At 35.5% G+C, this 13,917-nt stretch overlaps 2 protein-coding genes across 2 annotated transcripts; one reads left to right on the forward strand and one right to left on the reverse strand.

The window, feature by feature from the left end:
- The first annotated feature begins 3,160 nt into the window (after positions 1-3,160).
- Positions 3,161-5,792, forward strand: LOC125848553 (protein ABA DEFICIENT 4, chloroplastic-like). The gene is made up of 6 exons (XM_049528434.1): positions 3,161-3,211; positions 4,297-4,522; positions 4,795-4,895; positions 5,131-5,259; positions 5,330-5,418; positions 5,534-5,792. Exons 1-6 carry the CDS (start codon positions 3,176-3,178, stop codon positions 5,682-5,684), a joined length of 732 nt encoding a protein of 243 aa, XP_049384391.1. The 5' UTR covers positions 3,161-3,175; the 3' UTR covers positions 5,685-5,792.
- On the reverse strand, positions 5,547-7,392 carry LOC125848545 (uncharacterized). The gene is given in 5 exon segments (XM_049528428.1): positions 5,547-6,082; positions 6,159-6,358; positions 6,711-6,853; positions 6,856-6,983; positions 7,076-7,392. Coding segments are annotated over 5 exon segments (996 nt in total). The 5' UTR covers positions 7,318-7,392; the 3' UTR covers positions 5,547-5,799.
- Positions 7,393-13,917: the final 6,525 nt, after the last annotated feature.

The following is a 13,917-nucleotide window of genomic DNA, read 5'->3' on the forward strand; positions in this document are numbered from 1 at the left end:
TAGATAAAAAAATTATTATCATAAAAATAAAGAACAAACGTGCAATGCACGTTACCAGGAACTAGTAAATTAAATAAAAGTAAATAACAACGATTCAAATTCACTTGGGTTTTTATTAAGGGAAAAGACTCAAATATGTCAAACAAGAAAAAAAAATCATTTTTGTCATCAGTTAGTTTGACTGATATATGTCATTGTCGTTTGAGAAAAAAGCTTGTCCATGCCATTATTTTTTAACTCTGATTTTATAGAATCATTTTTTTACCTCAACAAGACCCCAAACAACACTTAACACTTTTCAATTGGGGTTTGGATCAAATGTACTTTTTTTTTGCTTCTTCTTGCTCAAGAACATCAAGCCTCCCAAACTTTCAACCTCTTCGATTCTTCACGAAATCACCTCAAATTCTAGAGTAGCTTCCCTCCGAGTTAGATACCAAATTAAAACTCAATATCTTTTGACCTCGAATCTACCCTAATTCAACAAGACCCACTTAAAAAATTTCAAAGTTTCAAGACTTCAACATCCTTTAACAATATAATTTTCTCCACAACTCCAAATCACTTGAAATTTTGAATATAGTTTCAAAAAACACTAGGGAACAAAAACAATAACAGAAACACGAATCAAAACAGATTTTCAAAATTTTGGGATTGGTTTTTGTTTTATTTTTTGGAATGTTTTTTTAAATGCGGGTGAGTTCTTTTAACTCCATAAATGATTTTAGAATTTTGGCTTTTAAAAAAAATAAAATAAAAAATTTTGAGGTGATTTCGTGAAGAACTGAAGAAGTAGAAATTTTGGATGTTTTTTATGTTCTGCATGTGTTCTTGAGTAAAAAGAAGCAAAAAGAGTACCTTTGATCCAAAATCCCAAGTGAAAAGTGTTAAAAGTTGTTTGGGGTTGGGGTAAAGTGAATTGCAAAAACAAAGTTAAAAAATAATTGCAGATGATTTTTTTCTCAAACAACAATGGCATAGACGAGTCAAACTTTAACGGATGACATAAATTAGTTTTTTCTCAAAGTTCGATGGCATATTTGAGCATTTTTTCTTTTATCAATGACTTAAGAAATTCCAGGCTCTACTTAGACTATGAATTCATGCAAAGTATTTTCCACTTTAGAATCCGAATGATTATCAAGTTACTGACTCACGAGGTTAATAATATGATTATGGTCTTTCGAACCTCTAACCACCTATCACAATTGATAATCTAACTACATCAATAAGCAAAGATAAATTTAATCAATTATGGAGCATTAAGCTTTCTTCTCGTTCCTGAATCAAACAAGATAAATTAGGTATATATCCGTCATAAATACAAATCAATCCTAGTTTTCAACAAAGAATGATCTTGCCTCTTGTATTCCAGTCCTATCTCTCAATTCCTCTCTAGAGTTCAAGAAAGGATAATAAATGTATTCTAATGACGATCAAGCATTAAAATAGTAAAATCAAAACACAAGAATAAGTTTTAATAATAACCAATCTTTATCTATAATTTAAATACTAAACAATCATTCGTAGCTAGGGGTGTTCACGGTTTGGATAAAAACCGATCCAAACCGAAAAATTGAACCAAACTGATAAAATAAAATCGATTTTATTTGTGTTTGGTTTGGTTTGGTTTTAGATTTTTGAAAACCGATAGCATTTGGTTTGGTTATGGTTTTATTCGAAAAAAATCAAAGAAATAACCGAATCAAACCGATGAATTATATACATATATTTTATTAATATACATACTTAATATATTGTTTTTATAATCAATTTTAAAGATTTTATACATATTTTCATTAAAATTTCTTTATAATTTAGTTATTGAAAGCAAAAATATCCAAGATGAAACATTTATCTTATTGATTTCATGTATATGAGTGTCTAAGTCAATTCTTTGTGGGACTTGAAATGTTATTGGCTCTTCCTTCTAGGCCAATATAGTGAATTTTAAAGCTTTATTGATAATAAATTTAGTGATCGAAAGTTCAGTAATTTAACGCATACTAACTATTTTTCATTTTGAATGGATTGTTGTCACTTTTTTCACATTTTGAATGAATTGTTTCTTTTATTTTTGTGTATGGTTAATAACAGAACCAAACCAAACCGAAACCGATAACCGATAACCACCAAACCGGCAAATGTNTTGGTTTGGTTTGGTTTTAGATTTTTGAAAACCGATAGTATTTGGTTTGGTTATGGTTTTATTTGAAAAAAAATCAAAGAAATAACCGAATCGAACCGATGAATTATATACATATATTTTATTAATATACATACTTAATATATTGTTTTTATAATCAATTTTAAAGATTTTATACATATTTTCATTAAAATTTCTTTATAATTTAGTTATTGAAAGCAAAAATGTCCAAGATGAAACATTTATCTTATTGATTTCATGTATACGAGTGTCTAGGTCAATTCTTTGTGGGACTGAAAATGTTATTGGCTCTTCCTTCCAGGCCAATATAGTGAATTTTAAAGCTTTATTGATAGTAAATTTAGTGATCGAAAGTTCAGTAATTTAAGGCATACAAATTATTTTTCATTTTGAATGGATTGTTGTCACTTTTTTCACATTTTGAATGAATTGTTTCTTTTATTTTTGTGTATGGTGAATAACAGAACCAAACCAAACCGAAACCGATAACCACCAAACCGGCAAATGTATATTATATTTGGTTTGGTTTGGTTTTGATAATTTAAAAACCGATTAAGTTGATTTGGTTTTGATTTTGACCAATAACCGATCCAAACCGACCCGTGAACACCTCTATTCATAGCTATAATCCTAAAAATATAAAATTTAGCCACTACTCAGTGTGAACGAAGTAAAAACAAGTCCGACAAGGAACCAATATTATATGTGCATGTGCGCCTGATGAAAAGGTTATAAATAGGTGTAAAGGAGCACAGGAGTAAGTGCTTAAACAACTTTCCATCCAAGAGAGGTGTGTGGTCGGATTTGGCAAATTCTCAACTAACATCTCATCCCAAAATGCAATATATTACATTTAGTGATATAATGACCTCATTTCTTTATTTGCACCAAACTTTTTGTTGCTTCTAAAGCTAAAAATAAATTATACTTTTTGTTGCTTCTAAACAACTACTAGCTCTCCTCCTATTCTTCTTATTATTGTTGCAACTTCAATAATAGTAATAAAGTATGTACTTCTCTTCTTCTACCCAAATTTCACTCAAGGTATGTTCTTTCTTTCTTTCTTTCTTTCTGCTTCTATGTACTCTTTGTTTAAGTTTCTCTTTTTTTCTTTTTTCCTAGCTCTGATGTGTTTTTTGTCTCTCAAAAGCCTCCTCAGTCATCCACTGTTTCTTGCTGGGTATTGATATTTGGTTGAGTTGTTTGATCAGTTTATAAACTTGACCAAACGCCCTCATGATCCTTTAGGAAGATATTGCTAACCCACAAGTTTGTGGTTATTCCCACTGAAGAATAGTCCGTGGTTATTACCATAGATATTTTGATTGAAGAAAAGAAAAAGTAGTAATCTTTTAATATAGAAAAATTAGGAAGTTTCCATGAGAATTTGTTTGTCACCATACATTTTCATTGGTTTGGTGGGAAATGAGTGGGAAAATCATGTTCTATATCAAAAATTTCTCAATGATTCGCAGTGGGAAACACTTTTGTTTCTAGTAAAGACGTGGAAATAGCCTCTTTTCAAAATACAAGGAGAAGTGTGTATATATGCCCCCACTCTTTCCCTCTGCTGGCACTAGCAGAAGTCCTTTGTGCACAGGGTAAGCTCTTAGGTTGACATTATTGAGCTACAGGCAACCAGAAACGGGAATTTACGCTAACTTCTTCGTTGGAAGAGATGTTGTGGGCAAAGGGCACAAAGCTAGGTCTCTACTCCTTCACGAGGAAGAAGAGCACTTTGTCATCTAAACAAACGTGCACGTGCTATGGTGTGAAATCCAATATCTTCATCTTCGATTACTTGTTGCAACACATTTCTGCTCCAAGACTTTCCCTCAACATATCTATAAGCAGGGAGTCCGCATTCACTATTAAGCCTACATAGATGTGGAGATATTTGAAGATTGAGGCATGCTAGTGTCTCAAGGCCTAGCAAAATGAAGGTGCTTTAGATCAATGTGAGGTCTAGCACACCTTTCGGAATAGGACTACAAAGAACCAAGGTTTTGCAATGCATTGAACCCGAACAAGTTGGAGGCTACAACGAAATTCAACTGCTTTTTCAGGCATTCATTTTTGTTTACCAATCTAGAATTTCATTTCCTGAATTTAACCATTACTTGTTGCAGATGAACTGCTGGGCACCAGCCTTGGTTTCAAAAGTCCCTCTGAATACCCGGAGAAATCAGACTGCTTCTCTTGCTCTTAGAGAATTGAAGTCTGACCTTTTAAGTCAACGTATTGGTGGATTTGGAATCAAGCTTAGCAGTGGAGGGAGTTCTCTGGAAGGATCAAGAATCATTACTCAACTAAATCTTCAAAGAACTCTTTCGCGAAGAACGGTGTCTGCTTGCTGTAATTACTTACTTACAAACTCCATCCTTTGTAATAAATTATCTCTTGTTTTGAATGTTCATGACAAAGTAGTTTTAAATGTGTGCTTAATTGAGTTATTGCTGCAGTTGAGATTTATTGTCTCATTCATTGCCCTTTTTTTGTTTATTTGGAGAATAAAATTGTTTCAAAAGCTAATCTTCTGTACAGTTTAGCTTCTGGTTTTGGCAGACTTTTATGCCAACTACTATCATTGGTCAAGCTTTTAGTTAAGTTCCTATGTTCTTTTGTAGGGCTGCCAAGTTCAGAAGTTGCATCTACTGCTTTCACAGTGGGAACAGCAGCAGTTCTTCCGTTTTATACCGTCATGGTTATGGCTCCTAAAGCTGAACTTGTAAGATTTCTAAAGTACTGCCAATCTGAACTTCTTAAGTGATTTTTTTCCAGTGTACTCAAGATCAAACTTTGCACTCAAATCATGAACTCAAAAGGTCTTCTTAAATTAAACACTTACCAGCTTCAGACAAAGTAGAACGGTTGGGGCACAACTTCAGTCCTTATCTTCTGTATATGAAAGTCATTGCTTTATTTCAATGAGAAGTTGTAACTGAACATAATTTCAAATGCAGACCAGAAAAGCGATGAAAAGCAGCATACCCTACATTGTGCTTGGACTTCTGTATACATATCTATTATACCTCTCCTGGACACCAGATACACTTCGGCTGATGTTTGCTAGTAAATACTGGCTTCCAGAGGTCTGTGCTCAACTACATATTAATTTGTCAAAACTGCATAATTGGGATCTTAACACTTTCTTTCATTCAGCTGTCTGGCATAGCTATGATGTTCTCCAATGAAGTGACGTTAGCTTCTGCATGGATTCATCTGTTGGCCATCGATCTTTTTGCTGCAAGGTCAATCTCTAGGCATCTTATCTTTGTTGGGCTATGCCCATTTGCTTCTTCTTTTTTTTGGTATAACATGAGGAGGATGCCACTGTTAGACATCTTAGTATTTTACTTGAAACAGGCAGGTTTATCATGACGGATTGCGGAATGATATCGAAACCCGCCATTCTGTGTCTCTGTGCTTGATGTTTTGCCCTGTTGGAATTCTTACACACTGCATCACCAAAGCTCTAACTAGTAGCCCAGAAAAGAAACAGCATAGGACTCATTAACCGATGTTTTAGGCCTTCTTATGTTATCCGTAAATGATCAGCCAGCGTGTGACTTATCAGCAAAGTGTAAAGGTTTTCAGTCAATGAATACATAAGCTGTTTCAATAACTTGTTTCTAAGATGGATGAATGTACAAGATTTCTTCCTTTAGTTCCACTCCAAACTTCTGATTTACTGCATCCTTGACTAAGCCTATGAGCTCAAGCATGTCTTGAGAAGTTGCAGAATCACAATTTATGAAAAAGTTGGCGTGCTTGTTTGAGACCATGGCTCCACCAACTCTCAACCTTTTCAACCCACTTTTCTCTATCAATTCTGCAGCAGAAACACCCATAAAAGATGGATTTCGGAAAACTGAACCAGCACTTCTCTGCCCTAAAGGTTGTGTCCTCCATCTTCTGCAAAGAAACCATCTTTATTGTGGTTGAAAATGAATATGTTTCAAAATAAGAACATCACATTAGAAACAATTACCTTGCCAAGTATTCTTGCTGCATTTCTCGTGCAGTTTTGGAGAACTTTAACCGGAATGTAACTGCAGTAATGGATGCCAAGTCTTTCATTTCTTGAAATGGCGATGATCTATAGCCAAAAGTTAGTTCTCCTCTTTTCAGCATCTTCGATTCCCCCTCATTTGTGATGATCTCTATGCTATCAATAGCAGCAGCTGTTTCCTTTCATAATCAATGTCAAAAAGAAAAGAAATAGAAAAAAAAAGGATGCACTCTCAGTATCATATTTGAAAATCAATGTAATCTCACAAGTGCGGTCTAAGGAGGTTAGACAGTACACAAACCTTACCCCTACCTCGTGAAGGTAGAGAGGTTGTTTCCGAAACACCTCACCTCAAGTAAATCAAATCAAAATAGTGATGAACAAGGAAATACGGCAATTAAGCAATGAAGAAAACACGACAACTAACATGGAAAGCAATACAAAGCATACAGAAAAAGAACAATAACAACAACGACATAAAGAAACTTAAATAAGTTTCTTTTTTTAAAAAAAAAAAAAGTGCTTATTTACCTGCCCATTTGCTCCGGCATTCATGTACGCAGCTCCACCAACAGTCCCAGGAACACCAGCAGCAAATTCAAGCCCAGAAAACCCTTCATTTGCAGACATAACTCCAAAGCGATTAAATGGGTATCCACTTCCGACCCGATAACTCCAGATTCTATCTTCTCCAACAACTCAATTCGATTGAGAATTACGCAACCATCAAAACCCATGTCATCAAACAAACAATTCGAGCCTTTACCCAAGATCATAAATCTCATGGATTGCTCATTACAATACCTGCATTGTAGAATTAGGGCAGATTTTAAACTACGAGTCAATCAATCGTTTATGATTCAATCTGCCAAAGTTGTGGGATAAAGAAATGGAACCTGACAGCCGAAACAAGTTGGGTTGGGTCAAAGACTTGAACGAAGTAATTACAAGGGCCTCCAATTCCCCATGTGGTAAGATCACTGAGTAGCTTCTTCCTGCGAATAAACTGGAACCCAGTTGAGTTTTGAGCTGGTTCTTGCTTGTTGAAGCTGCAGCCGCTTCTGCTCTGAACATGACAAGAATGTAATTTTCTTGGTGGTTTTAGAGGGAGTTGATAGTTTGTCATATGTGACGCCATTGGAGAGGGCTTTATTTGGTGCTCATTGCGAATTTTCGGTTTGGGGTTTTCATGCTCTTTCTGATGGCAGATTAAAGAGAAAGTTAGGTCGGGTGGGGATGCTATGATATGGCAAACCGGTTTTAAAAATATCATTTATATGGGATAAGACAGAAGTTGCCCAAAATCTCAATGACACATCTAAACTTAATTATTAGTTGCTCAAAATCTCAATGACACATCTAAACTTAACTATTAGAGTATGTATTTTTGTGCTCTTATTATGCTGACATAGCACCTTACGAGACTGCACTGTTATCAGGTGCACCGACTTATTACTTTTTCCCTTTATGTTTACCATAACGTGACTTATATATTCCTTTATGTCCATGTAAACTTTCATCAACTGCAGTTGATGAACAATTGAATTGAGAGCATTTTGAATGAAAGAGAGAAGAGAATCTTTATTTCATTACTGAACAATGACAATTGAATGTCTATTTATACAGGCTACTTTTGTGTGTTGCTTTAGCTAGCTTTCTAAAGTGTAGTTAGTTACAACAGATTGTACTAACCGACTAACTAACTATTCAATTAGTGAACTAACTAACTGACTTAAGGACTTAAGACTTAATACTCCCCCTCAAGCTAGGATGAAAAACATCAAGAACTCCTAGCTTGGACAAAAGAAACTGATGTTGCACTGTACCCAATCCTTTTGTAAGCAAGTCTGCTAACTGTGATTTAGTTCCAACAAACTCTGGTTTGATTAATCCATCTTTAAGCTTCTCCCTCACAAAATGACAATCGATTTCAATATGCTTAGTCCTCTTATGGAAAATTGGGTTGGAAGCAATTTGTATGGCTGCTTTGCTATCACAACACAACCTGACTGGAGTAGTGATATCTATTCTCAGATCTTTCAGTAAACCAACTAACCAAATGATTTCTGATACTGCCCCTGCCATGCTTCTATACTCAGCATCTGCTGAGTTTCGACTCACTGTATGTTGCTTCTTTGATTTCCATGAGATCATAGACTCTCCAAGCATAATTACATATCCTGTTACTGATCTCCTAGTATTGGGGCATGCAGCCTAGTCTGAATCACAAAAAGCTGTCAAGTTTGTAATTGACCCTTTCTTCATCAATACTCCTTGTCCAAGTGATCCTTTCAGGTATCTAAGGACTCTTAGTGCTGCATCCCAATGTGACTTCTTGGGGTGTTGCATAAATTGACTAAGGACCTGCACTGCAAAACAAATGTCTGGCCTGGTGATTGTCAAGTAAATCAACTTCCCTAATAACTGCTGGTAGCTATATATGTCAGTTAGAACAGGGTCATCTTCATTTCCAACCATTGAGTCATATTCTACTGTAGTAAGTTTTGTGTTCATTTGCATAGGAGTAGAAACTGGTTTAGCACCTCCTAAACCAACTGTGGACAGTAACTCCAGAGATAATTTCTCTAATTGAGTAATATTCTTTTATCTGACCTCAATATCTCAATTCCCAGGAAGTATCTAAGTTGTCCCAAGTCTTTCACTTTAAACTTGTTGTGTAGAGTCTTCTGAGCATCATCAATCAAATGTTGACTGTTTCCTGTAATCAACAAGTCATCAACATACACAAGGACCATCACTATGTTAACTCCCGACTGTTTTGTGAATAAAGAATGGTCGTGTGAACTCTGATCATATCCTGCTTCCAGTAGAGCATTAGACAGTTTAATATTCCATTGTCTAGAGGCCTGTTTCAATCCATACAAGGACTTAATTAGTTTGCATACTTTAGTCTCCCCCTGTCTGTGAAAACCCTGTGATAAAGACATATAAACTTCTTCATACAAATCACCTTGTAGGAATGCATTATTCACATCCATCTGAATCATAGGCCAATCTTTTGAAGCTGCAATTGCAATGACAGTTCTCACTGTTACCATTTTGGCAACAGGTGAGAAAGTCTCATGGTAATCTAACCCCTCATTTTGGTTATACCCCTTAGCTACCAACCTTGCCTTGTACTTGTCTATAGACCCATCAGCCTTGTGCTTGATCTTGAATACCCACTTAGAACCAATAGCTTGTTTACCTGGTGGCAGGTCTACTATATCCCAGGTGTGATTACTTTCTAAAGAAGCAATTTCATCAGTCATAGCTGCCACCCACCTGTCATCTAAAAATGCTTCCCTAAATGATTGAGGTTCAACTGGATGAGAAAAGGTACCCAAATAGGCTTGGTAAGGGGCTGATAAATGAGAATATTGAAGGGAATCTGAGATGGGATATGTGCAATTGGCAGATGATTTTGGAGTAGTAACATAGTCATCAAGCCAACTAGGTGGTTTGGTATTTCTAGGAGGTCTTACTCTGGTTTGTTGAACACCAATAGGTTGTACTTCTGGCGATGGAACTGAATTCCCTTCGCATAGTGAATTATTGTCCTCTGTGGCGTCAGTGACAACATCAAGGACTGGATCAATCTCAGGTGGTTCAAGAACACACACAGGTGATTCAACCACTGTTGTGTCTAACATAACAGGAACCACACCCTCATTGGAATACATTTGACTCAATTCTGAACTGTTTATCTCAAACATGTCTGACTCAGAAGACTGTGTGTTTGTTTGATAAGGAAAAATATTCTCTCTGAAGACCACATCTCTACTCACAAAGAAGGTCTTCTCAATGATATCATATAATCTGTACCCCTTTTGAACCTCAGAATATCCTAGAAAGACTGACTTTCTAGCTCTAGGGGCAAACTTATCCCCTTTAGGAAATCTGGTTGCATAACATAGGCAACCAAACACTCTTAAATGATCAATACCAGGTGTTTTCTGATGCAACATCTCATAAGGTGATCTCCCTCCTAGTACTTCAGTAGGTAATTTGTTGATTAAGTATACAGCAGTCCTAACACACTCTCCCCAGAAATGAATTGGAAGAGAACTTTGAAACTTTAAAGCCCTAGCAACTTCTAAGATATGTCTGTGTTTCCTTTCTACTGTACCATTCTGTTGAGGGGTATAAACACAACTACTTTGATGCACAATACCATATGAAGCAAGCAAATCAACAACTGATGCACTGAAAAATTCAGTACCATTATCAGACCTTAAAGTCTTCATAGACAAGCCAAACTGATTTTTTATTAAAGCAATGAAATCTTTGAGTACTACAATGACTTCACTCTTTGAATGAATGAGACATAACCATGTGTACCTGCTATAGTCATCTACTATGGTAACAAAGTAGTATTTCTTGTCAAAAGTGGGCTTTCTATATGGTCCCCAAACATCGACATGAACAAGTTCAAAAATTCTAACTGTCTTGCTTTTACTAACAGGAAATTGCAATCTACATTGCTTTGCTAGAGGGCATATCTCACAGTTATGCTGCACATCCTTATTTGATATATGTTTCAAAGACTGAATATGATTTATCACTCCAGTAGAAGCATGTCCTAGCCGTAAGTGCCATAGTGTTGTATCTCTATTCCCACTGTCAACAGTCACAGCATGAACTATTGGCCTTAGTTGATTCTTTAGTATGTATAGCCCTTCCTTTTGTTTACCAATCCCCAATACCTTGCCATTGTAAAGTCCTTGAAATATACAATAGTTAGGGTAAAAAGAAACTGAACAAGAGAGTTCCCTGGTTAGCTTTGCAACCGACAACAAGCTAAATTTGAAATCTGGCACATGCAACACATTCTTAAGTTCTGCCCCTTCTAAAATCTTTACAACTCCAATACTCTTGATATCACATCTTTTCCCTATTGGAACTTGAACTCCAGCACTATTATGTGTTCCTCTATTAGCAATTAACAACTCCTCATTAGGTGTAATATGATGTGTAGCTCCACTATCAATTATCCACTCATAAACTTTGTCTGTTGTAAAATCTAAAGAATCCATACCTGGCGTGTTAGAAACACAATCTGACATTCCTGATCTATCCATTTTGTTTGTCAATTCCTCATATTGAGATGATGACATCTGATTTTCAGTGAGCTTCCCTTTGTTGGTGAGATCATCAGTGTTCCTGCTTAAGTGTGCATTCGGCTTGAAATCTGGTTTAAAACCATCAGGTCCTCTTCTCTTACTCTGAAAATTTGGTGGATACCCTACCAACCTATAACAATCACCCTTGAATTGGCCTTTGAAACCACAATGATCGCAAATCGTCCCTGGTGGTACAAACTTCTTTGGCTTTGGTCTGGATCCTTGAGTCCTTCCTGCCAAAAGTGTTAATGGATCTCTGTTTCTATTCAGAACACCTAGAGCTCTTTGACTTTCTTCTTGAGCTGCAACTGTATATGCTTCATTTACTGTCACTACAGGTTTTCTAGCTAGAATGCTACTCCGGATATGTCCAAAACTCTCATTCAATCCCATTAAGAATTGCAACAACTTTTGTGATCTTAAATGCTCCATATAAGAAGCTGAATCCGCACATGTGCAACCAGGTGATAGAATCATTACTTCTAATTCAGCCCATAAGTCTCTCAATTTCGAGTAGTAGGAAGTCACAGAATCAGTACCTTGTTTGAGAGCAGCAATTTCTGACCATAAATGATAAATTCTAGTAAGATCTGATCTATCAAATCTCTCTTGAAAATCTTCCCAAACTCTCTTGGCATTTGAAGCGTATATTATCCCTGGTAGTAATTCACTCGTAACTGTGCTCGCAATCCATGATAGTACTATTGCGTTGCATTTCTCCCACTGCTCCTCTAATCCTCCTTTGTAAGTCACCTTCGCGCATGATCCATCAATGAATCCAAGTTTCCCTTTTCCCCTGAGAGCCAATTTCATCGACCGACTCCACAATGCATAATTTTCTGGTCCTGTTAACTTGATTGGAACCAAAACTACTCCAAGTGCATCTGAAGCCTGGAGATAGAGTGGGTGATTGTGATTTAGAGTTGTAATCTCATTCGTCCCCATTGATGTGGTCAGATCTGTAACTTCATTGGTCCCCATTGATGCTTGTTTCAGAAGCTTCTTCTACAACTTCTCAACACCTCTGGTTTTTATCTTCTACACAGATCAATCTCTTTGGATCAATGCTTTGATACCATGTAAACTTTCATCAACTGCAGTTGATGAACAATTGAATTGAGAGCATTTTGAATGAAAGAGAGAAGATAATTTTTATTTCATTACTGAACAATGACAATTGAATGTCTATTTATATAGGCTACTTTTGTGTGTTTCTTTAGCTAGCTTTCTAAATTGTAGTTAGTTACAACAGATTGTACTAACCGACTAACTAACTATTCAATTAGTGAACTAACTAACTGACTTAAGGACTTAAGACTTAATAGTCCAGCTCAAGGCAGAAAGACAGACAACAAGGAAAAAGGTACATTTTCGGGTGGTGCTATCTTTGCAATCAAAGTTTTCGATATGCAATGGTTTAAGAAATTTTGAGCAATGTAAGACACGGGAACTTGGTCAAGATAGTGTCGACTTGCTCAAATGTGGATTTTAAAGTGATTGTGCTGGAGTACATGCCTAATGGAAGCTTAGACAAGAGATTATACTCTGATGAAAATTCCTTGAACCTGGTTGAAAGACTCAATATCCATGGAGTATCTTCATCATCATGCCCATTGTGCACTGTGATCTGAAGCCAGCTAACGTGCTTCTTGATCAGGATCTGAGTGCTCATGTACGTTGCAGATTTTGGAAATGCAAAAATGTTGGCACAAGAAGGAAACATTGCTCAAACCAATACTCTCGAAACTATGCTCCAGGTATGATAATGTCTTGAACTGCTATGCTGATTACTTTTTCCCTTTATGTTTACCATAACTTTGTTTTTCATCACTCTCCGTTTCAATTTGTTCGCCTTACTTTCTTTTATAATTCGTTTAAAAAAGAATATATTTTTCCTTTTTTGGGTAGCACTTTAATTCTAACTTTCCACGTGACATTTTTTAAGCCCACAAGATATAAATGTCTTTATTACTTTCTTAAACTTCAATATCAGACAAACAAATTGAAATGGAGTGAGTAATTGTTTTCTCATAGAAGATTTACATAATCAAGAAACTTCTACTTTTATGATAGTTGAATAGCAACATTTTGACTTAAAAGGCTAAAGGGAAGTTGGATTATTGATTATTTTACTTCTTTTTCTTGTTTGATTTGAAAGATTGTATGTACATCTTATATGATTCTTTGAATATTTAAAATCAAAATTGATAGTTTTGTTTAAGCAATCTGAATATTAAAAATCAAAGAAATCATTTTTTGGTGATTGAGGCACAATTGTGAAGTAACACATACAGTTTTATTTTCGTATTAACAAGTCATCAAAAAAGCAAATAAGTAAAAACTCCTAAGAAGTGATAAAAAATATAAATAAGAAATAAAATAGTATCAAAACATGTTTTGAGTGGCAAAACAAGTTGTCAATAAACAGAACTCGTTGCGTTTATAGTTGAGGTCCATATTCTGATTAAATTAATACTATATGACAGCAGCACGCAGGGTCATCAAATTAGATAGCTATAAAGAATATTAGATTACTCTTGTAGAGAATCCAATTATTTTATCCAAAAATAAAATAAAATCTGTTGGACAGAGGAAAAGAATACAATTAAATAATT

The sequence above is a fragment of the Solanum stenotomum genome, chromosome 12 (genome assembly GCF_019186545.1).
Source record: "Solanum stenotomum isolate F172 chromosome 12, ASM1918654v1, whole genome shotgun sequence".
Taxonomy (NCBI): Eukaryota; Viridiplantae; Streptophyta; class Magnoliopsida; order Solanales; family Solanaceae; genus Solanum; species Solanum stenotomum.